The 22,985-nt window shown below is 40.0% G+C and overlaps 1 protein-coding gene across 5 annotated transcripts in view; it reads right to left on the reverse strand.

The window, feature by feature from the left end:
* The window catches only part of plppr2a (phospholipid phosphatase related 2a), a 38,666-nt gene extending 16,426 nt beyond the window's left edge, over window positions 1-22,240 (reverse strand). Inside the window, exons 1-3 of one of the 5 annotated variants that reach the window (XM_008415345.2) lie at window positions 21,735-22,240; window positions 15,227-15,327; window positions 2,364-2,552 (exon numbers count right to left, since the gene is read on the reverse strand). In XM_008415345.2, the coding sequence (XP_008413567.1) occupies window positions 2,364-2,552; window positions 15,227-15,295 (258 nt within the window). In that variant the 5' untranslated portion in view covers window positions 15,296-15,327; window positions 21,735-22,240. Of the gene's footprint in view, window positions 1-2,363; window positions 2,860-15,226; window positions 15,328-21,734 lie in introns of those variants that run through there. The other 4 variants (XM_008415348.2, XM_008415346.2, XM_017306322.1 and 1 more) reach the window with 4 other exon arrangements.
* Between the last annotated feature and the right edge of the window lie 745 nt (window positions 22,241-22,985).

A 22,985-nucleotide genomic window follows, 5' to 3' on the forward strand; every position in this document is an offset into this window, starting at 1 on the left:
GAAACACACACAAGACAAACAGATAGAGCTCTCAACTCTTCCACATTTAACCTATTTAGAGTCAAAACCCACAAAGCCAACACGAAGTGGAAGGAAAACCATAAAGTAGATGTAAAAGTCTGCATTTTCATTCAGACATATTTCTTCTGATAGCCTTAAGTTAAAATCCCAGCGCATCTAATTGGCTTCGTTAGTAAATAGTTTTTGTTGTCTGTAATTTCATCGCTCTGTAAATCTGTCTGTTCTCTGAAGGCCTCAGATGTCGAAGTAGAAGTGAAGAAATGGAAGAATATGAGACAGGCAAAACACTTGGCCACCTAAAAAGAGAATTGCTTTTTAGAGCGTCATCCACTGTGGTTCTCAATAACTTAAGTAGTTTTTTTTGCCTTGGTTGCAAAGGATGTGCTTTTTAAAAAAATGCATTTACGTTCTAAGTTTGACAACTTTCATTTTTTTCTTTATTTTAATACAGAAAAGCAAATATAAAAGTGCCTTTCTTTCATTTTAAAATCAAACCTTTTCAATAAGCTAAGCTAACTAAGCTCTTTTTTTTTCATGTAGCTTTTGTGAAATTTTGCCTTTATAAAAAAGTGCAGAAGAAGCCAAAGTTGGGGGGAAAATAATAAAAGAAATCTGAAGTAGGTCAGATTTGATGGGAATATGAATGGAGCTAAATACAAGGCGAGCCTGGAAGGACGCCTGGTAAACGCAACAAAAGACTTAAGATTGGGCAGGAAGTTCATGTAATAAGATAGACCTTAATGTATAGCAAGAACTCCAAACAAAGTGTTTAAATCAGAGGGATGAAAACAAAAAACAGGTTATGATTTGTGAAAATTTTAGAAAACCATGCATCACTTTTCTGTATTTATTTTGCTGAAATGTCAAGTAAAGTCGCGATAAAATCCATTGAAGCTTGTGACGAAACCTCAAAAACATGAACAGGGTCTTTTTGTAATTTGGCACCTTTGTTATTTTTGTATCTGCTTCTTCCGAGTCCGATTCTTCAAACAGCATCTGCTCGCTGTCACTATCGCTCCGTCTTCACTCACACTTCCACGCTCGTTCTCTCTCTTTCTCTCCCTCGTTTTCTCTCATGTTAGCTCTTCCTCGGCTTCCTCTAATGACCTGTCTGCCTCTTCTCATCACGTCTCTGTGTGGTCAGCGCTGACTGTTGTTTTAGTTCCTTAATCTCCGCACACACTCATCCACACACACTTGGACGACCTCCTCGCACCCCGCAGATCTGCTCTCGGGATCTTCTGAGCAGGAAGTAATTTGTTGCATGACTCACAAGCAGAGGAGGATAGAGTAGCAGAAATTGTACTCAAGTTAGCGCAGCACTACTTCAATATGTTTCAAGTGGAGTATAAGTAAAAAGTAGCCGTCCAAGAAATTACTCAAGTGAGAGTGAAAAGGCATGTGGCAAAAAGTCTACTCAAGTACTGAGAAACAGTAAATATCAAATTTAATATTTAAAAATTACATTATCAAAACAACCAAAATATAAAGTTATGAAGACACGTAGATATTTTAACTCTGTAGTACCTAACTATTGTAATATAACAAGCAAAAAAACAAACAAACTGACAAATGTTCACTTTTTTCAGTTTTTTTCTCTTGAAATGCAATAGGATAAGAAATTTGCATATTTGTTCCCACAAATATTGATTGTGGGACGTCACAATGTCTAAAACATGACTACATCCTTTCTAGCAAACACTTGTAAAAAAAAAATTTTAAAATAAAAAGCAACCTAGAGCATCCTTTATAATAAGTGTAATATTAAAACATTTTCATAAAACCTTATAAAAACAGGAAAAAAATTGAAAACATATTTTAATCTTCAAAGTACTCCTAAAACACCATCTACAAGATTGAACTATTTATGTTTTTCTGTGTCTGGGGGTTTGGCTAAAGACTAAAATGAACATGATTCATAAAAATAGTGTAGTTACAAAACAACAAAATCAGTGAAAAGAAAAAAAAATCAAATACAAGACTTAAGAAACGTGAATAAAAACTGCAGGTCTGTGTCTATGGTGATTTTTAGGTTAAAACTTTATTTCTCTTAATTCAATGAAGTTACTCAAGGTCCAGAAATCGTATGCAAATAAGAGTAGTGATACTTCGTAATAAAGTTACTCAAGTAAAAAGTACACCGTCGTAAAAAAAAAATAAAAAAAATAAATTAACTCCTAAAAGTCAATTTTTCCAGAAAGTTCCTCGAATGTAACTGAGTAAATACTCCCCGAATGAAAACAGAAAACAGACCTATCACATTACTTGAACTTTTCTTTTAAATAATTCATTTTTAGTATACTTTGCTCCTACTTTAGCAGCTAAAACAATCCAACTCTTACCGTGACCGTAGGGACGGCTGTCACGAGCGAGTAGATGAGAACCGGCGGGATTTTGCTGGCGTCGTCCGAACCGGGGTAGGGCTTAGAGAAGCTCTTGTCGTAGCAGAAGAAGCCCTGGATGTGGACGGGGAAGGTGTCCGTGTACTCGAAGTAGTAAGCCAGCAGCACCGTCCCAGCCATGATCACCAGCTGGAAATAGAACATTATCCCGGCGTTAGGAAGTGGGAGGAAGAGGGGAGAACCGAGTCCCTGCTCCCCTCAGTCACGGGGAGAAGATGCATAGGAAACCCGGACCCGGTAGGAGGCAGAGTGAGAGGTTATATCCGACACGGACAGGGGGGTAAGAATGACGCTTTTTCGCTTCATAGACTGGCAAAAGAAAACATCAAAGAAGCTCTGAAAACAGCTCGAGCAAGAAAACAAGGCAGAGATGGACGGAGATGATGTGAGAGTGAGGAAGGCGGGAGGGGGAGAGCCTTTCTGCGGCTGGCACTCACGGAACCTACTACTGTTGGGCTGTGAGTGTATTTGTAGAAACAGTGTGTGTGTGTGTGTGTGTGTGTGTGTGTGTGTGTGTGTGTGTGTGTGTGTGTGTGCGCGCGCGCGAGCGCGGAGCATACAAATATGTGTGGCGCGACTCGCGCGAGCGTGTGCGCCGGGTGGTGAAGTATGTTTCTGCAGACACGTGCTTCAAACCGTCAGCTGATGTCTCTGCTAAAGTGCTCCCAAAAATACTTCCACCAGCACGGCTGTGTTTCTGGGCAGCGCCAAGCACGTTTGTTGTAACAACGTGTTAAAGTACGCAACACCCAGAATGTGACGCCAGCTCGCGACAACGCACATAAAATATAAACACACAAAACTAGCCTGGTAGAAACCAGCTCCTAGACACATGCTTCTCGGCAATTACCAAGCAAGTGCTTTCACGGAAGCTTAGACTCTGTTGAAGTTTTACAGTTTTCCCAATCGCTAACGTTTGACCACGATGTGTGTCAGGAGAGTCCAAGCTGAACAATTATTAAATGTTAATTTAGTAATTGGAAGCGTGGACGGCTTCATTCACTTCCTCCACTACTATTGAAAAACTACAGGCGGATTCTTATTCTAAAACAACCCAAAAAAAAGGTCGACATCATCGTCGTTCATAAAGTTTCCTTCTGTTCACTGATTGGCCAAGTAGATATTCTAAGAAATCCTTGTAAACGAGAGAAAGCCCAGACTGTCTTCCCAGATGTTAATCAATAGCATAGCAATGGCCAGGCTAACACAAAACAGCATTAACTGAGAATATGACCAACTTTTCCTTTGTTTAGGTTAAGATATGCAGTGCGTGGCAAAAGATCTGATTGGTTGATGGAGTAGCGTTTTGTGCATTATAGTACATATAGCAAAATAAACTATACCAAGCAGCTAGAAGAATGCCAAAGTTCACTGAACAAACTTTATGAACATTATGAAAGATTTGTAAAAAAAAAATAAAAATAACAATAATAATTCCATAGCAAAATAGGCTATAAAAGATAATTTCCTGTCTTACTTGCCAAGCGTGTTCGATAAATACATTAAAATGCCAACTTATATGTAAATCATACAACTAAAACAAATCAGAGTCTTTCTGTTGCATCTTCATGAACAGATTAGTTCTCAATAATTACACTAGTGAAATATGAGGTGAAACTACTCAACCACATAAAGTTCACAAAAACACAAGATTCTACTTATATGGTTGTAACATCATGCACTGATTTTTTTAAAGCCTATTTTCATGAAAACTAAAAAAGAACGGTTTGTGAAAATGAAACAGGCACATAGAGAAAAAGGAGAAAGAAGGAGAAAAATTATTTGTCACTCATCAATTTGTGTGATCAGCATTTTGGTCATAATTTAATCAACTAAATAAAGTTGTTTTCTCATGCACTCTATCACAACAAAATATGGCAAAATTTCTTTAGAGTTGCAATTTTAAATCGGAAAAATATTTTGAGCTATGTTTTTTTGTTTAGCTCTGATTTGACTTCCATAAGCCGGATTAGTGAACGCTTTATCACTTTCTTAACAGGAAAACAGTAAATAAGATCAGATCTATGCTTATTTTCACTAACATTCTAATAAGCATATGAATAAAGTGAAACTACTTAATCATAAAGTTCACAAAAACACAAGATTCTACTTATATGGTTGTAACATTATGCAACTTTCTCATTTGGCTGGTGGGCATATTTTATGATTTTAATGTGTATTTAGTTGTTTTTTTTACTTACTCCTGGTTAGTTGTTACTTTAGCTTCATCTGTCGAACATAGCTACACGTTTCCTGCATGTATGGAAAAAATATCACCAGTGTTTATGTATTCAGATGCACAGATGCTCTTCTGTGTTCAGTACTAACTTCTTTGCCTCATTGTTGTTGTTTTTTGTCTGTGTGTATATATATATATATTTGCATCGAACGCTCTCTCATCCTTCCCTCCCTTGAGAGAGATGTACTTTGAAGTCTCCGATTGTCATGATGAGGAAATGACTGAGGAGCGTCTATGCTTTTAGCATCTCTGCAGCAATCCGATGAAGTTTACCTCTAGAATGTTTAATAGGCTTAGTGTTCTCACCGTATGCTCTCCAGGTACTGCATACAGTTTGCGCCTGTTATTCTGTAAATGTCCGTGTTCCTCTGTCGCGTCCAAGCTTCCTGCTAGGGAGGGACGTGGAGTTTTCGTCGCGTGACTCATAAAGCGTTCCTTCGTCTTGCCGTGTGACAGAGCTCCGCTCCTCCCTTGCATTCACCCAGCATATTGTGGCGGCCTCTGACTTACTATTGTAATTTGCTTAAACAAGAAAACATCCCAAATCCTCATGACGAAGAATAAAGAGTTAAGGACTTGTTTCTGGTGGAGTTATCACCTCGAGCTCTAGCCTTTTCTCTTAGAGTCGACCTCTAAAATTGTGACTTTTTCTATTGTGAAGCAACAAAAGGTTGAGTAGAGAATTGGTACATTTTTAGCTTTCTTATAGTATATTTTACAAACTTCAAAGAAATTTGATAAGATTTGATGCAATAAACCCACAAAAAGCAGCAAATATCTGAAAAGTTGAATGAAAATATTTGTTTTGTCTTTTTTTTTACAAATTAAAATCTGGAAAGCAGCTATGCATTGTATCTATCCCAAATTACTTTGAGACCCTTAAGAACATCCATTGTCACTAGCTCTGTTTCCATTACAAGTCTAAGACTTCGTCAATATTCCACTACTGTCAAAAAACCAAAAATTTTCAATTGTGGTGTTTCCATTGCATAAGAAACTAAATTAAAATTACACGTGAATAAGTTTGTTCACACGGTAGGTCATTAAAAACATGCTGCTCCAAGATCCTCCAACTACATCCTGTCGTCGTCTTCTTTGTGGTTTCTGCCAGTAGTCACATCCGGTTGTCAATGACGTGATTCTGTTACAGCTTTTATCGAAATAAGTAAATTTTGACCAAAATTACCTCGCCCCATCCTAGTGCCCAAATTTCTTAACAAAAGATGAGAGTTGTTTTTGCCTTTCTTTCAAAATTAGTGAATTAATTTCAAAATGTCAAAATTGAAAGAATTAAGCACTCCACAAATATGGAACAATGGCAGAAACATTGTTAAAAGAAAGCCTTTGTTACATGACAGAAGGACAAAGTTCAGAAGCTACCACTGCACTAAAGGACACAGAGAAAAATGTGAACAGCAAAAATCTTCCCATCAGTCAATATTAAGGTTTCTCACTTTTTCAGTTGGAACCACGGCGCCCTCTTTCTGCCGCGTGCTGTAAATCACTTTAGAGTGTTTCGGCATAAAAACCTCCACCCAACTCTTAAACTTGAAAATATCAGCCTGCATCTACTCTGGTTACATGTTTATTTCCCAGGGTGCTGTCAGAACCCGGAAAGAGTGCTTTTGTGTTTTATAGACGGACGGTGCGGAGCAGCAGGACAGGAAAGCTCAGGGGTCCTCCATCAGAAACCAGCTGTCCATTAAGGAGCCCGCCATCAACGCATGCCACGCTGCACCTGACCTGCATGGCAGCGCTGCAGAGGGAGGAAACTAAGCTGATAGGACGTGGCTGAAGGTTGGGAAAGTAATAGAGTTAATGCTGAAGGGTAATTCAAAAAGAAATGTCGAAAGTATGTAAGTTTTACGTAAATGTACGTAAGTTCCATTAACAGGCATTTGTGTTCTTCCATGACATGCTAGTCGTTCGACCTGACATGACGACAGGGCCTCAGCAGAACACAATAAATAATTGAGCTGACGTTTTGAGCTTTTCCTACCTGCTGCAGGTAAAAAGACAACAGATATTGGGAGAGCTTGATTTCCTACTGTTTGGTGGAAGGTCGAGTCCATTTAAAGTCACACACTCCCACCATCAACACCCACGCAGAGAACTCCTCACGTCTTTGCTTTCTGCTGCTTGGTTTCATTACAAAATACAAATCCACATGTGTTGTGACGGAACATGTGATTTTTTTAGTTTAAATTTTTAAACATCAAACTGCTCTGTGCTTTTTTGAATTTTTTATTTGAATTTATTTTTTGCTTTTTAAATGGCCAGAGTTATGTATTTTCCAGGTACATAGTAAAATTTTATCACACAATCAAGTGATTATGTTACCCTCAGTTGTTATAAAAATGCTACATATATGAAATATTACTTAAAAGAAATTTGACTTTGTAACTTAAGGCCTTGAAATTGGGGCTCTGTCTCTTTAAAACTCCTGCTCCTTCTGAAATTCTGCCTTCAAGAAGACATCACAACACGGCTCCTTTGTTAACCCTTCAGCAACATTTTTACCAGCGTTGCTCTGAGGAGTTGCTGCTATAATGAGCTCAGCAGATACTAGGTTTTTCGCTAATTGCTTCTGGCTAGTCTGAAGGAGCTGAATGGAACTGGGTGTGGAGGAGGGAAGCTCAGAAGCTTGGAAAGTGCAGTTCAGAGGAGGAGCTTTGTCCTCAAAGGCGGAGCTAGGACCACCAGGGCGTTTTGCAGAGCTGAATGGTTGCCATGGAAATTGAAAGGCTTCTCAATCATGCCTGAAATAATCAAAGCAACACTCTAGGCATGTGTTTGGTGACGGAATAACATCATGAAATGATGTGAAGCTCAAAAAAATCAATTTGACATAATGCTGCCCCTTTAAGATTTGACTTTGATGACAGTATAGTATTTAATTTAATGAGACTGATATGGTTCTAATGCATAAATACATGGTTGGTACAGTTCATAATCAATCCATTTTCAGGTTTCCAGCACTACAATATTTCAAATGATGAGTGGAAACAGAAACTACGTGGTTTGGAAAAAGGTTGCATTTCAATAAAAATGTGGAAAAGGTGAAACAAAGCAACTGCAGAAAGCAGAGTGGAAACTTTCCTGCTGAATTTCTTATGAGAAGGGACCGGAAGAAAAGGTTGTGCTAAAAAAGACAACGTCAACATTGTTTTCTGCTCTGTTACTCGTCTCAGAGGGGAGTTTTTACAATCACTGTGTAAAGAAAAAGAGCAAAAAAAGCTAAACAAAAAACAGATGGCATCAGATTCTCAGCGCTCTGCCTGCTTTAACCCGGGTCAGGCACGCATCTGCAGAGCTCACATGCCCATGGGGAGAGCCTGTGTGTGCACATCACACAGATCAGACTGCATTGCAGCAGCAGCAGCAGCAGCAGCCATTACTGGCTCGCTACCTGACCCCGAGCTCCAGGCCCTGTCTGCCGGTTCGTGCGGCCTGCAGTCCGTGATGCTTTCTCCCCCTCCTCGTCAATAAATAATATCACAGCGAGGCTGGCAGAGCGCAGAGCAGCAGCTGAGACACTGTGTGACTGTGCTGCTGCTGAGTTATGTGTGACTGAACACTTACTATGATGAATCAGGTGTGTTTACAGGAGAGAATGTGTTGCTTTCCTTTGGGTTCTGGTAAATAATAGTAATAATAGTAATGCACTCGTTTTACTTTTAAAGCTGCAGAACGTAACTTTTATAAAGAAAAATATATAGTTTTTATCCATTTATTGAAACTGTTGTGACAGTATAGTATGATACAGATAATATAAAAAAATGTGAGCTCATCTGCCGTCTCCCAGTACTAACAAGAAACAACCAATCAGAGTCAGGAGGAGGGTCTTACTGCTGTCAATCATAATTGTGTTTGTGCCGCTCAGTGGTGCGCCTTGCTCTCTGCTACGATTCACCTTCTTGCCATGAATGCTAAGGCTAGTTAGCAGACAAACCGTTTCTGTAACGGTAAATTGTTTCTTCGTCGTTAGCACATTTAGCAGCAGGTACAAGAGTTGATTGACAGCGCTTATCCCCTCCTCCTGGCTCTGAGTGGTTGCTTTTGGTCGCAGCAGTACATTTCTTCAAGCAGTAGCTTAGGAGGTGGAAGAGATCGATCTTTTCACAAATGATCTATTTTATATCAAAATGCAAATGGTAAAAAAAAGGCATCTAAGTACAAAAGCTGGTTGAAGTATTGCAAAAAAAAAAAAAGCATTGCAGCCACAAGCGGCTTTACACGATGTTGAGTCAAAAAGAAAAACAAACACATCACTTATCTGATTTTCATTGGTAAAAAGATAAATAGTAGAAACCCTTCCTTTTCCTCTCACTTCAAATCATCCAATACTTGAAATATGCATCAGAAACATGCATTCATATAGGCTGAAAACTCAATTGGCAAAAAAGACAGCGGGAGTTTATAGTACAGTGGCGTTTCTGTCATGTTACAACAGCGCCACTCAGTGGATGTTTACAATATTCTTTTCTACATTAAATTAGACAAAGTATCCGGGTTAAGGGAAATCCATCCAATCTTTGCAAATGAATGTAAACGCCCGTGAACTGACGGTAAATTACTGGAGAAAGGAAACAAAAGCAGCGTCTTCTGACCACTTGTTCACTATTAAAACAAGCGTTTCTGCTTTAAAAAGAGTTAGAAGAAATAAAACCTCTAATTTTCTGGGGGGGTTTTTTTGTTGTTGTTTTTTGTTTTTTTTTAAAGGACAATTACTCTAGGGAAATGGGGGAGGAAAAATTGTCCACTGGTGGTTTAAACAGGAAAGGAAATGTTTTCGCCCACACTAATACAGCAGAGAGTGATGAACAATCTGCAACAGGAGAACATTTATGTCTGTATGGAATAAAAAAAAAAAGAAAATCGATGAATTTACTAGACCTTGCTAATAAACAGTTTATGAATTTTAATCATTCTGAATATGTCTCCAGTATCCCTCCTTTTTGACTTTGTGCTCTTCTACGCTAAAGTTTCTGTTTATCGTTTATTGCCAGATTATTATGCATGGGGCCCCAGTATACATACATGTATTTGCATGTATGAGTCAGTTGGATTTTTGTTGAGGGTGAAACACATCAGAGCTTGTATTATTCTCAGTATTGGCCTCAAGCGTAACGTCGGGGTTTCATTGTTGAAAACAAAAGTCAAATTCCTGTTTTTTGCACTCAATCCTGACCGATGAAGCAGATTCTGATCAGTTGTTTAAACAAAAATATAAAAAATATATATTTTTTTTTTATTGGGGAAAAATAAGATGACTGTAGTGATGGGGATATAATTCAAACTAGTCCATACTTCAAGAGAGGTTTCATACAGAACATTGGTTTAGGCTTTGCATGACTGGATTAAATGCTAAAATCCCAGATTAAGCATTTAGTGCTCTCGGGGAGGGAGTCCCACTGAGAAATTTGTAAAGACACAGCAAAACGGAGAGGACAGAGCGGACCACGAGAGCAAGATGGCTGAGTGGGCTGAACCGACAAGAAAAGGTTGTGACTTGTGATTAGGGCAGAGGATGAAAGGAGTCAGAAGAAAGAGAGAGTCTGGCTGATTGGTTGCCATGGTAACTGCTGATGAGAAGCGCAGGGCTGAATAAAAGAGCCGGCATCCTTCGTTCTTGTTATGGATCCCTGTCACCTCGCGCTCGCCGAGAGCGGCAAGCGTCGTGTTTAATCGACAGAGTCGCACCTTTGCCCTCCGCGGGCCGGTCATCAATCAGCTCCGCTCCTCACTAATGCATTCGGCAGCTCGTCCGTTTCACATTGCACACGTTTTTGTATCAGACGAAGACAATATGAGCAAACGGAAAAAGCAGTTTTAAACGATGATTTAATTTATCAAAGGGGCCGCAAGGCGGGGAAACCAGGTGAAACCAACCAAGCTCTGAATGAAAATGTTGTCCCCCTTGTTCAATCATGAACAGTCATAAACCGTATTTTTAGTTCAGTTTCTCTGGCCTGATCAATTCCAGATCTGCTGAATGGAGAGGTTATTGAAGCAGAACCCGTCTGACAACACGGAGTAGGCCAAAAGATCTGAGCGTCATGCCAAAATGTGAAGAAATTAGGAAACTGAAACCCCTTCTCCACGGCCTTATCAGATTCTTCCTCAATCAGATCCTGTGCGGTTTCTCCTGTTTTGTTGGAACAACCTCAGGAGGGGTGTAAGCCGGACCCAGCCGGGCGTTGCACAAAAACGACTTGATTTGCAGGCGACTGCATTTGTTGATTGACCTGCAGAATCATCCTCAAACAACATCTTAACCGATCTGCGACGAGACCAAAGTTTGTGGCCAGACGGCGAAGTGTGACTTTATAAATCTGTAGCACAAAACTTTTCATCAATTGTGGTGGAAGAGCGTCTCCAGTGTCAAATGGACAGGACAACCAGCAACGTGCCAACATACCGATAGACTTTGGAGAAACTGGTCGCCCGAAGGTAAACATATGTGTAACCAGGTGAAAAAATGGGTACATGTCAAATGTATTTTGTAAACCATGTTTTGCTTTTATTTCACCGACTGGTTGTAATTCTTGTTTTTGTCAGCATGTTGCTACAGAGAGGTCTAAAATTACCGGAAGTAGAAAAAACCTCTTGTTGATGTACTGTGGCACTAACTGGTAAAACGGAAGAGAAGGACATTTTTTGATCTGAGACCTGGTGGAGAAGACGACTCTATGGCCACATGAGAGAAGAATCCAAGTGTTCAAGGTGCCACTGCCGTTTGTTTAGCCGTTTCTTAAGCCGTTATATGCTGTTAGATTTCAGCGCTGCGTTCTACTCAGTTGAGAGCTAACCGCATTGTTAGCCCGCCATTTCACCGAAGCTAAGGCTTTCTACTGTTCGAAATACGGGACGTTTATTTCTCCATATATTGAATCTCATTCTTTTTTATATTGTTTCAATTCAAAGGGAACAGTGTCTTTTTGAGAATAAAGAACCCCTTCTATGTGAAGCTCCGTGTGCTGTATTAATCCCGGCTTCACATATGAAATGACTTAATTGGCGCGTTGACGTTGAAGAAAAACTCATAGCTACTCGTTTTCTTTTATTTTCCTCACAGGCCACAGAGATCTGTTGCCATAGCAACTGACTGACAAACACAAACATTTCCCACCCAAAGAACAGAACGTTCAGTCTGTGGCATTTTTATGTTTTTAGCTTTGATGTTTATTTTATGATTATTAAGTGACCATATAGGCACAGTGATGGTTGATTAGCTAATCTGTCACACAGTGGGTGTGAGGGTTGCCTTATTTCTTTTAACTGAACCAAAACGCATTGAGTTCTGCAGCACATCTACATGCTATAGTTGTCAAAGTCAAGCTAGCATGACTGACCTACATTCCCCTCTGTCACCAATTCTTTTTTAATTAAAACATTTTTCTGACCTCATCTAGTTGTCGTAGAGTTGACAATCAGTAGCAAAGCACCACATCCCGTTTGTCCCTTTACATGACATGCGTACATTTAAGATTTAGTGGAATATGTCAACAACTTACCAGCTAAAACCAAGAAGAATCATGGTCAGCAAACAGGTCTTTGCCCTCCATCTTCCTGCTGGAAGGCGGGATCTCACACGCGTTACATCGCGTTGCAACTTATCTATGCATGGCAAGCTGTAGTGTGAGGTACGCCTGTAGTGTGAACTGGTTTACTCATGCAGCAACATCTGTTAAAGGAAACGTCAGTGGTGTCTGCCATGATCAAATTGTTAGTGATGTTTGCTATTTACAGTAAAAGACAGAGAGAAAGTCAGGTAAAAAAAAAAAATTCTCAGTAACCAACAAACTTCACTTTCTCTCCTACCCAATTAAACATCAGATGCCCACTTTTTAGAGTCTGACCAAACTCATCGCAACTTTAACAACTGTAGCAGCAGCAGTTGGGCGAGATAAGTGCACGATTTATTTTTTAACACTATCTTGTGAAGTGTTTCAGATGTAGGGCTGAGAAAATCCTCTCTTAGAAAAGAAGAAAATTCTTAAGATGGAATCTGACATCCAATCAGCAGCAGTGAAGCTCTGGGATGTGAGTAATGAGGCAGCCTACCAAACCCCAGGATTTACTTTGACTCCATGCAACAAACTCCATTTTGCAGAGACGAGCAAAGAAAAAGATGAATATTACAGAGACACACCTCGTTACGGCGTTGAACCATGACAAGGCTGTTTACAATCTTTTACATCCTCATAAATGAAGCAATAAGTTGCCAATCCTTCACTACTAAATCATTTAAGCTGATAAAATTATTTTTAGATGGTAAATTCAATTACTGTTCAATTAATGACAATTATCTACTGTCTTTAATACAGTTCTGTATAAAGACTTTAGCAGATGCTTTTCTTTCTTTAGCCATGGTTGCTCACAAGGTTTTTTTTTAACACCGTACAAGCAGACAGAAATACACCGTCTCTCAAACACACACGCACACACACTCGTTTATGTGGCGTGAAAAGATGAACTGACTGAGCGCCGATGTGTGGGAGGCATTTGGTGAAGTGGTCTAATAAAAGGCCGCTACTCTGCATTGTTTCCGAAGGTACTGACACGTGGAGCGAGGTGCTGAAACTACCACGGCGAAGAAAATGCTTTAAAATGACATCTGAATTATTTTTCTTAGACGATCCAAAATCAGGCCTAAAATAGACAATAATAGAAAAATTGTTTATTATTAGAAATATAATTTGACTTTTAGGCATCATGCATGTAAAGCACATTATCTTCCTGCTTTTTCTGAGTTAACTAAAGCAAACATAAGCAGTTGTGTTTGAAAGTGGTTAAAGCTGTAGCTTTGATTTAAAAAGACAATAAATACATTTTACATATTTGTTAAAAATATCACTATTTTTATACAGTATGTTATGAAACAGATTCAAATTAGCTCCTCTTCCTTCTCACATTGCTAACTTCAGAAACACACCACTCCATCAAAAACAACCAATCAGACGACAGTGTTAGCGGAGGCTAGCAAAATCCTGTTTCAACGCCAAGTTGAAGGTTTTAAAGAGAAACTAGAATCAACTGAAATCTGCCCTATCAGCTTTTATGACACCACTGATCAGAAAACTGGCCATAAATCTCTGATCACAACAAAAATATAGAAAAACACTTTATTTCTGTATTTCTGACACGAAAGGATGACGTATGTCGACCTGAGTTCTAGTTAAGAGAGCAGAGAGCGCTCAGGGACTTCCTCTGCCCTCTGAGTCATCCGTCTGACCGCTCTCACAAACAACGGAGAACACGATTCAGACGCAGCAGCGTTCAAGTCCGAGAACTCTCTGTCCTCCACAGAGGCCAACTTTTGGGGCTGTCTGTATAACAAGACTCCAGATCCCAAATTAGAAACCTGAATGCGTCGGTCTGCAACGTAACCACCTGAATGAATCATGGAGTTTGTAAATGAAACATAAAGGATTAAAGCAGCTGTCGCCCATTTACACATGCTGAGAAGTCACTGGTGTTGGAACATCGTAGGATGTGTGATGCACTTGTGAGAACGTCAGCCAGGCTGTCCCCAACTCGTCTCTTGGTCCTGAAATATTCACCAGAGACGATGGTTGTACAAGACGTAAAAAGAGGAAAGCGGCGGAGAAGAAGCTGGAGGTCAGACAGAGTGTAAAATCTCAGATTGTCCCTGAGGAAAACGTCTGCTGCAGGGACAGGATGGGAGCGCACAGAACAACGGTGGTCAAAGTGAGGCCCGGCAGCCATTTGCATTTCCACCCCCAACGCAAAAATTACATAAATTAAGACAAAACAACGACTTTTATATTCAAATCTACTTTTAAAAAAACACAAAGTGATCATCTTTTCCAACTTTTGACTGACTTGAAGCCTTCAAACTGAAATATTGTTTCATTTTTCTTCAAACGAGACCAAAATAACGAGCAAACAGTGACGCAAAATCTTAAATATTTCTGGTCCAGCTTCTAGTTTCTTGAAAAAAAAAAAGACAAAACTAACTTAAAAATAACTCTTCTACTACATATAGAAGCTTGTTTTAAGTCAATAATTACTTAATATTGATGAATAAGTATTAGTTCCACTGGAAGATTGTTTCCCTTAGACATGTTACAATCTGCCAGTGATATCAGCACTTTTTATATACAGCATAAATGAATTAGTGATTTAAAACAAGCTCTTATATTTTGTTGAAAAGTTCTTTGTAAACTACTTTTGTCTTTTTTAAATGTACTGAGGCATTGGCACTAGAAACTAGGCTAAAAAATACTTGGTTATATTCTGTGTTTTTCAGTGTGTTTCATTTAACAAGAAATTTGCAAATCAGCCTTCCCAAAAAATCGGAATACTTTATTGTTAAATAAAAATAGTTCATGCTTAATTTATTGTTGAGTAGGTAAAAGAAATCACAGTATTTTTGGTGTTTATAGTTTTCAAAAAACATATTTTTTTTGTTCTGTGAGTTCTTTTCAGTTCACGATTGTGGCCCAGACAGTCCAGATATAGAAATAGGTGATGGACAATAGATATTACTACTCTGAGATGGTCTTGGTGTTTATGTGAAATGCATCGTAATTCTTACCTCCACAAACAGGAAGCAGGGAACGATAGAGCTGCTGCTCTTTACACCAGGCTTCTCCTCCAGCGCCATGTTGACCCGGCCCAGCCGTCACTTCCCTTAACCTGAGACAAAAACAGGGAATCATGTGAACGCACAAGCCAGTCAGAAGTCTCTATCTGAAGTGAAATTAGATGAAAGATGAGAACAGGACACAGAGTTTACATTAAAATTTTTTTTAAAAAAACGAGCGATTTCTCCCGTCAGCATAAGACTAGCACATTTGTTTTGGTTGTATTTACCCAGAATGCCCTGCACTACAGTCCACTTCCTGCTTTTGGAGTTCTCTTCTGTCCACTTGACATTCATGTATTCAAACCGCACAAAAGTTCACTTCATCTGAACAGAGACCTATAGGTTTGTAGGTGGACCAGAGTTAGCTTTATTCATCCACATCAGAATTCGGTTGTGGATTCACACCTCCCCAAACGAACCAGACTTTTTAGGAAAACCAACTAGAGTTCAAATAAAGCAGACTGAACAGTGTGAATGCTACCTAAGAGGGCTCAGTGTTACTGAACCATTTAAATGGATCTAAGTGAATTTAATTTAAATATTAAATATTAGATTAAAATATCTAAAATCCCTACTGTGTTACATTCAAATTAGTCTTATGTGAAGACACACCGATCCGATATTAATATTAGTATCGGTCCCAATATTGAAAAAAATTCTAAATCGGGTATCTGTGACAATGTGACCAAAAGGGCAGATCTATTCAGAATAGATCTATGCTTTGTGCTCTGAGTGACGTCATGCTTTATTTGTGTTACATTATATGTAGAATTTCTGATTTCACTTTCTGAACCATTTGAAAAAAGGTTTGTTGCACCTTATTATTTACATGATTGACCAACATATTCAACTTATTGTTTTCTTTATTTTATATTGGCAGTTCTACTCCTAATTGAACTGACTGAACAAACTAAAGTTGTTTTTGCATGTTTGACCAAGTTTGTGTATTTAATTGTACTGCACTTGTGCAGAGTTACCACAGAAATTTGTAATTCGGCACATTTATGTCTGTGTTTAAAAATAAAAGAATCATTTTACGTCAATTCAGCACTGTTTTTCTGTATCGGTATCAGAAGTGAAAAAGTGGATGTGTGCCTCCCTGTTACGATGTACAACGGACATATTCAGCTGCTTCTGTCTCAAATGTGGGAGCAGCTTCTGCGCTGTGAACAGCTTTAATGAGCTTCCACATATTCCTGAAATGCAAAACAATTTCTTTTTCTGCCAAATATCTCTGCTTCTGTGCTTCGTGTTCGGCAGCATCAGTACGGAAGAAGATCCCACAAGCAAACACTTTAAAGACCAGCGCAAGCTGCCAACAACAAGCGCTGCCCGATAGTGGTTGTCACACTTACACAAATTTTGTTTGCCAGCATTTGTAAGGCTAACCGCTACAAGTGCTTCGTGTTGGAGAGCTTTTCTTCAAAAATCCCTCTTCGCTGGAGGAAAAAAAAATAAAAAATGAGCCTGAGGGATAAATAAAACATAAAACCAGGCTCTTAGCAGCCTTCAGGACATCACAACGTGCCAACCATGGCTGCTTTCATGGTTAACTGGTGTGTGCGTGTGATACATGTCCCCCTCCAAAGAAGAAAAGAGAAGAAGCAAGTAGCTGTCACTGCGAGCAAGCAGAAACCTCGAGCGAAGGAAACCAACAGAGACAGAGGAAGAGATGGTGAAACAGAGGGGAAAATGGCTGCTGTCTCGTCACCTCAAGAGAACAATTGAGATGTGACTTTGTGTTTCATTGGCTCGGTGTGAGGCGGCACGGGGGAGCTCTCCCACACTTCGGCCCGTCAGAGGGTTTGGCGTTGGCAGGTTCCCCAAAGGTGCACTTATGATTTGAGGAAAAGGCTCGAAGGGCCTACGATGAAGCGGATGATTAATATCTGATAAGCAGAGGATTCCTTCAAAGGAATAGGATCATTAAAGTTTAAGTTACACTCCTTTGAGGTATATGCAGCCTGCTGAGCTGACTCGGTTAGTATGGGTAAAGTAATGACAGATTTTGGCAAGTTTGAGGCTTGATTAGTGTGTGAAAACAATCTGTTCGCTGCTCTCAAAAAGCACGCGAAGTGCGCTGGAGGCTGACACAGACCCTCCGTCATCATGTCGCATTTGAAAAATTAGCTCGGAAGATTATGATTCGGGTCAGGAGGTCAGCATCTGCCCCAAGCGGGAGAGTTCAAAGTATGTCAGCCTCTTGTTCACAGGCGATGGCCGGGTGGAGTGGGACAGCAGTAATACAAGCGCCGCTCCGCTGTAGTGGATACAGAGCTGAGCAAAACGGCAAAGACTTAGAGGTCCATCTAAAGTCCGAGCCATTACATAGAGATAATGACCAAAACAACAAGATGGAACCAATGAAAGGCACATCCTCACAGATAGGGCGCAGTCAAAGTTCAACTCTGAGTTGCTGCTTCTTCCCTATGAAAGGAGTCAGTTGAGGTGCTTAGGGCGTCTGATCAGGATGTTTCTTGGATGCCTCCTTCAGGACGATTTTGCAGCATAAACTAAAGGTTTGCAGCATAAACTAAAGGTTTATGCTGCAAAGAAGGGGTAGAAGACCCCTCACCAGACCCAGAACTCATACGAGGGACTGCAGATGTATCTCTTGTGACCTGGGAATGCTTTGGGATCCTCACTGAGGAAGTCTGTGTTTCTTTAATAGACCAGCTACTCCAACAATCCATCTGTCTGTCTGGATAGCTCGACAGACAGACAGACAGACAGACAGACAGACAGACAGACAGACAGACAGACAGACAGACAGNGACAGACAGACAGACAGACAGACAGACAGACAGACAGACAGACAGACAGACAGACAGACAGGAAGCTAACTAAGAGTGATAGGAAGCTAGCAAGATAGAGTGATAGGTATCTCTAGCTAGTTAGGGAGCTAGTTATTTATAGCTAGCTGGCTAAATAGATAGGTATCTGGTAGACTGATAGATTGATATCTACAGCTATATGATAAAATGATAGATAGAAGCTCAATATCTATAGCTAACTAGACAGACAGACAGATATGGTGAGGAACACAGTAATTCCTATGTTCAATAAGGTAAAACTCTTTACAACTAAAGCCATATTCCATACACATTGTACCAACTCTGTACTGAGTAGAATAGAAACTCAATAGACGGCCTAAGAAAAAAGAACTCTATTCCAGTCACAGCATTAGCACAGTTTAAGTTTGATTTATTTTTCTTCACCAGTGTAGTTTTGTGGGGTAACTGTGAATAAAGACTGTAGCAGTCTTTGAATCCTCCGTCAGAAATGTTATGAGCGCCACTTTGTCATGGCTGGCTCAGGTTAAACTATCTGAATTCATTGCTTACTATAATATAAAACAAGTTTATAAATCTAGATGAACCATTAACATTACTTTGTTTCGCGACAATAGAGGTGTCTTTGCTTTTACCAATTGTACCAGTCGTTTAATTGACAATTTACCTGTCTTTTCACTTTTGGGAAAAAGTGACCACTAATTTTGAAAGGTGACTGTTATCTCTGTCACAACAACAAATTTTGCTGGGCGATAAATTGTCAGAACTTATTGCGATAAACAATAATATTGTTGTTTTGAGACCATGTATAAGTGACCTAATAGTAATAATGCGATAAAAATGCAAGAACACATTCTCAATGATTAATAAACTTTAAATTCAAATGAACATTTAAACACTGGAATTGGAAGACATTTGAAATATTCAAGATAAATAAAGAAAACAAATAAAATGAATCATGAAGTTTCTGTAAACAAAAATGTGTTTAAAAAAAAAAGGTCTAGTTGAGACCAAAGCACCAGACTGAAGACTTTATCATCCAGTTTTTGGTAAAAAAAAAAAAAAGAGAGAGAGAAAAGAGAAAAAAGAAAAATCAAATAAAAATGATTGAGTGTCTTTTCATTTATCATGTGATTGATTGATTTTTTTAATGTGACAATATGTAAAAAGAAATATATTGAAACTGATAAAGACATTAGTATGTGGAATAAAACAGTCCAGCAGGATTTGATCTGATTTGACTCCCAGAGATCACATGAAAATGAATCTATCCTAATAATCCATCTATCAGGGAAGCTCAAGTTTCTCTGTCTGAGGATTCAGAGATTAAAAGGACTCCAACCAAAGACTCTCCACAAACCACAGCATCATGAAACCATGAAAGAACTGAAATCAAAATGGTGGTGGCGAGAAGAGAAAAGGAGCGACAGAGAGGAAAGCTGACTGTCTCACGCACACACAAACCCAAACATCAGGGTCAGCAGGACATTTGAATGCCCTGCCGCTCCAAGGACTCTGGTCAAAGAGCAGAGACCCGGGCAGCCATCTGTCCTCTCTTTTGCCACCAAGCTCCAGGACAGACTAAACACAGAGCCATGCATGTGGAGAGAAAAAAAATGCAGACACATTGAGTAATTGGACACAAAGGTTTGGGTCCGGCTCAGTTTTGTCCTTGCAGAGCAAATGGCCTTGCATATTCTGTGCCGTTTTTTGCTTCAATATGCATTTTGTGCTGCAGGAGCATTCGCGAAGATGCAGCAGTGTTAAAATGTCATTTGAATTTTTACCATTTTGGGTTCCGGGTTTTATCACAACAAATCTCTTCCTTTTAAATGCCTTTGAACAATTTTATATTTGTGGACTGGAGTTATTTTTTTGCCGTGCAACAGTCAGTGGTAGAGCAGATTTTAAAAATTGTAATGGAATTATTTCAGAACCGCATCATTTGGGAGCATTTGTTCCATTATGTGTCAGATAGTTCAGTCAGGCTGGATGAAAGCATCTGTGAACAATAATTTTCAAGTCTCACCACAAACCTCACACTAGGGATGCAACAATCCACCTTTTTCCACTTCAGATTCTGATACCGATATCTGAGGATTAGTATCAGCCGATACCGATCTGATACAGAAAAAAAGTGCTGAACTGACTTAAAATGTTTCTTTTTTTTAAAAACACGAACATAAATGTACTGAATTACAAATGTATTTGATAACTCTCACCAGTACAGCACATTTAAATACACCAATAGCTTCACAAGCCTGGTCAAACATGTAAAAATAACACGACTTTCATTTGTTGCGTTATTCGGTGTAATTAGGAGCAGAACAGCCAATGGAAAAAAAATCATAAAGAAACTGAAAGTGACAAAAACAATAAGTTGACTGTCTTAGACAAACGTAAAAATAAGCAGCAACAAACCTTTCAAATGGTTCAGAAAGTGCAACTCTAAATATAATGTAAAAGAAACAGCAAAGCAAAGAATTATACTAACTAAATCTGCTCTAATGGATTGGACACATAATCATCGATATCTGATCTAGATTTCTTTTTCAATATTGGACAGATATAGATATTAGATGGTGACATTTCTACTTTGAAATAGTTTTAAGTCTGGACTAGGCCATTCTAGGACATGAATATCACTTGGTGTAAAATTTTTAATCTCAAATGTTTCAGAACCTCAATAAGTTTTCTCCCAGAATCCCCCTGGGGCTCTCACCATTGACTGCACATGCATTAAAGCAATAGAAAATGTGCAGTTTTTTAAAACCTTTTACCTTAACCTTAAGTTAACCAATCTGTGACTCTGTGTATAAATTTGTGAGTGTGAATGTGGCTCCAGCGTAAAGCGTTTTGACCTGACAGAATGACTGGGAAAGAGCTGTAAGTTCAACCCATGTTCCATGGAAGTTGGAGTGACATGCAGCGCTAATTTCTGGTTACAAACAAACGTACAAGCCGACCGGCTTCCCCATCCATTCTGAAGAGAATCATTAGGATGATCCTAGAATGTATCACTATGAAGGTGATGTAAAATTTTCTGCTACAATGTTTCAGCAGGTAGGCCTGAGAGGTTAGCGGCTCTGTTAGTTTGCCTTGTCTATTGAATAGCAACATTCGCAAACTCCAAAGTTCCCACACACTGTGGTTATTGTAGCCTCACACTTGCCAGGGGTTGACGGTACCGTTGGTCGGTTGTGCACATAGGAGCTAGAAACATGTGCAACACGGCTATCTTGATTGAGAAGTTGACCCACAAACAACCGTCAAAAACAAACACACACACACACACATACACACAGCGGTCCTCTGGCTATGTGACAAACAGCTTTTCTAATGAAAAGAACAGAGTGGGGATTAGAAACCATAATAGGACTAAAGCTGCATTGTATAATTGGGGTTTCAGTTTGGGGAATACCTCAGAACACCCTCGGGGAGGAAACCCAAGAGGCGCTTGGAGAGCCTCTAGGAAAAAACAAGTAAGCAAACCTTTCACTGTGTAGAAGGAAATTCTTTATAGAAGGGAGGGGGGGGGGGTCAAAGAAACCATATAGTAGCTGTTTTCTAACAGCTCCCCAATCAGGTAGGATCCTAAACGCAACATATCAACAGTAAAATTAGAAGGAAAACCTGCCGTCTGTCATTACACACATCATTCTTACCTTGGGTACCTTGCCGCCAAGCTGATGTTTGCTGTGGAGTTCTATGTCCTGGCCATGACAGAACAAATCATGCTAAAGTGGCGTGAAATTGTCCGCCCAGTTGCCTGTCCCTCGTTACTTCTTTTTTCTCTTCCTCGTCCAAGAAACCCACCATCACCCTCCCCACACCACCCTGCAGCCCTCTTCTCCTCACTGCCTCCTGGTCCACAGTAAAAAGCGTGAGGGAACAGCCGAAGAGTCTCGTCTCTGTCTCAGGATCGTCTCCGTCTCAGGATCGGCCGCACACACACGCGTGCACACACTCGGAATCCTCTTTAATTGGCTTGTTCCAGGAACCAGGGGTGACTAATAAATCAAGGGGCTGAAATCACCTCCTGCGCTCCATTGATCCAGCAGAGAGGACGCCGAGCGGAGCCAGAGAGCGCAAGAACGTGTGCGAGAGGGAAGAAACGGTGTGAGGGAGACAGTGATCGAGAGCAGAAAGAGAGAGAGAGGGAAATGGAGGGAGGGCAGGAGGGAGGGAGAGCATTATGTGTGTCAGCTCATTTGTATTCAGTGCTTGTTTTGCCTCTTCATCCCTGCCTTTTTCCATCCCTCTATCCATCTTCCCCCCTTTATCTACAATTCGTCCCTCCATTCCTTTGCCTTTCTCGGCCGTGAACCCCGACCCAGGCGGGGGGAGAGGCAAGAGTGATGAAAGAATTCTGCAAACTAAGGGGCAGAGGTGTCGAGAGGAAAGGAAGTGAGTTAATGACACATGGCTACTACTGATACAGAGATGCAGGAGCAAAGACAAAGATGGAGGCTGGCCACAGCAGATGGCCACTACACACATCTGTTCATGTTTTAACTGCAAATATCCCTACGATGGGAAATCAGAGTTTACCAAGTTGATCTGGAGGGAAATAGAATGTTCCGCTGTAAGACGTATTCTGTTGCTGCAGTTTCCATAGCCTGGATCTGGTTGCAAGACGAAATGACATCAGACTGGTATCGCGCTTTTCATGACCATCAAAGAGGTCAAGAAAATCTGTCATTTCTATTCACACATGGCAACCTTCTGGGGCAGTCTGGCTACCATGTCAACCCTTCTGACCAACACCAGCAGGTAAGGCAGGTGAAGCRTCTTCCCCAAAGACACGACGACAGGGGCAGACAGACTGGGAAACCCACTGCCCAGGAAACTCCTACCACTGTCACCACCGTCACCCCAAGAGATATTGCGATCATTGTTACACAATGGACAATGGA

The sequence above is a fragment of the Poecilia reticulata genome, linkage group LG8 (genome assembly GCF_000633615.1).
Source record: "Poecilia reticulata strain Guanapo linkage group LG8, Guppy_female_1.0+MT, whole genome shotgun sequence".
NCBI classification, from domain to species: domain Eukaryota; kingdom Metazoa; phylum Chordata; class Actinopteri; order Cyprinodontiformes; family Poeciliidae; genus Poecilia; species Poecilia reticulata.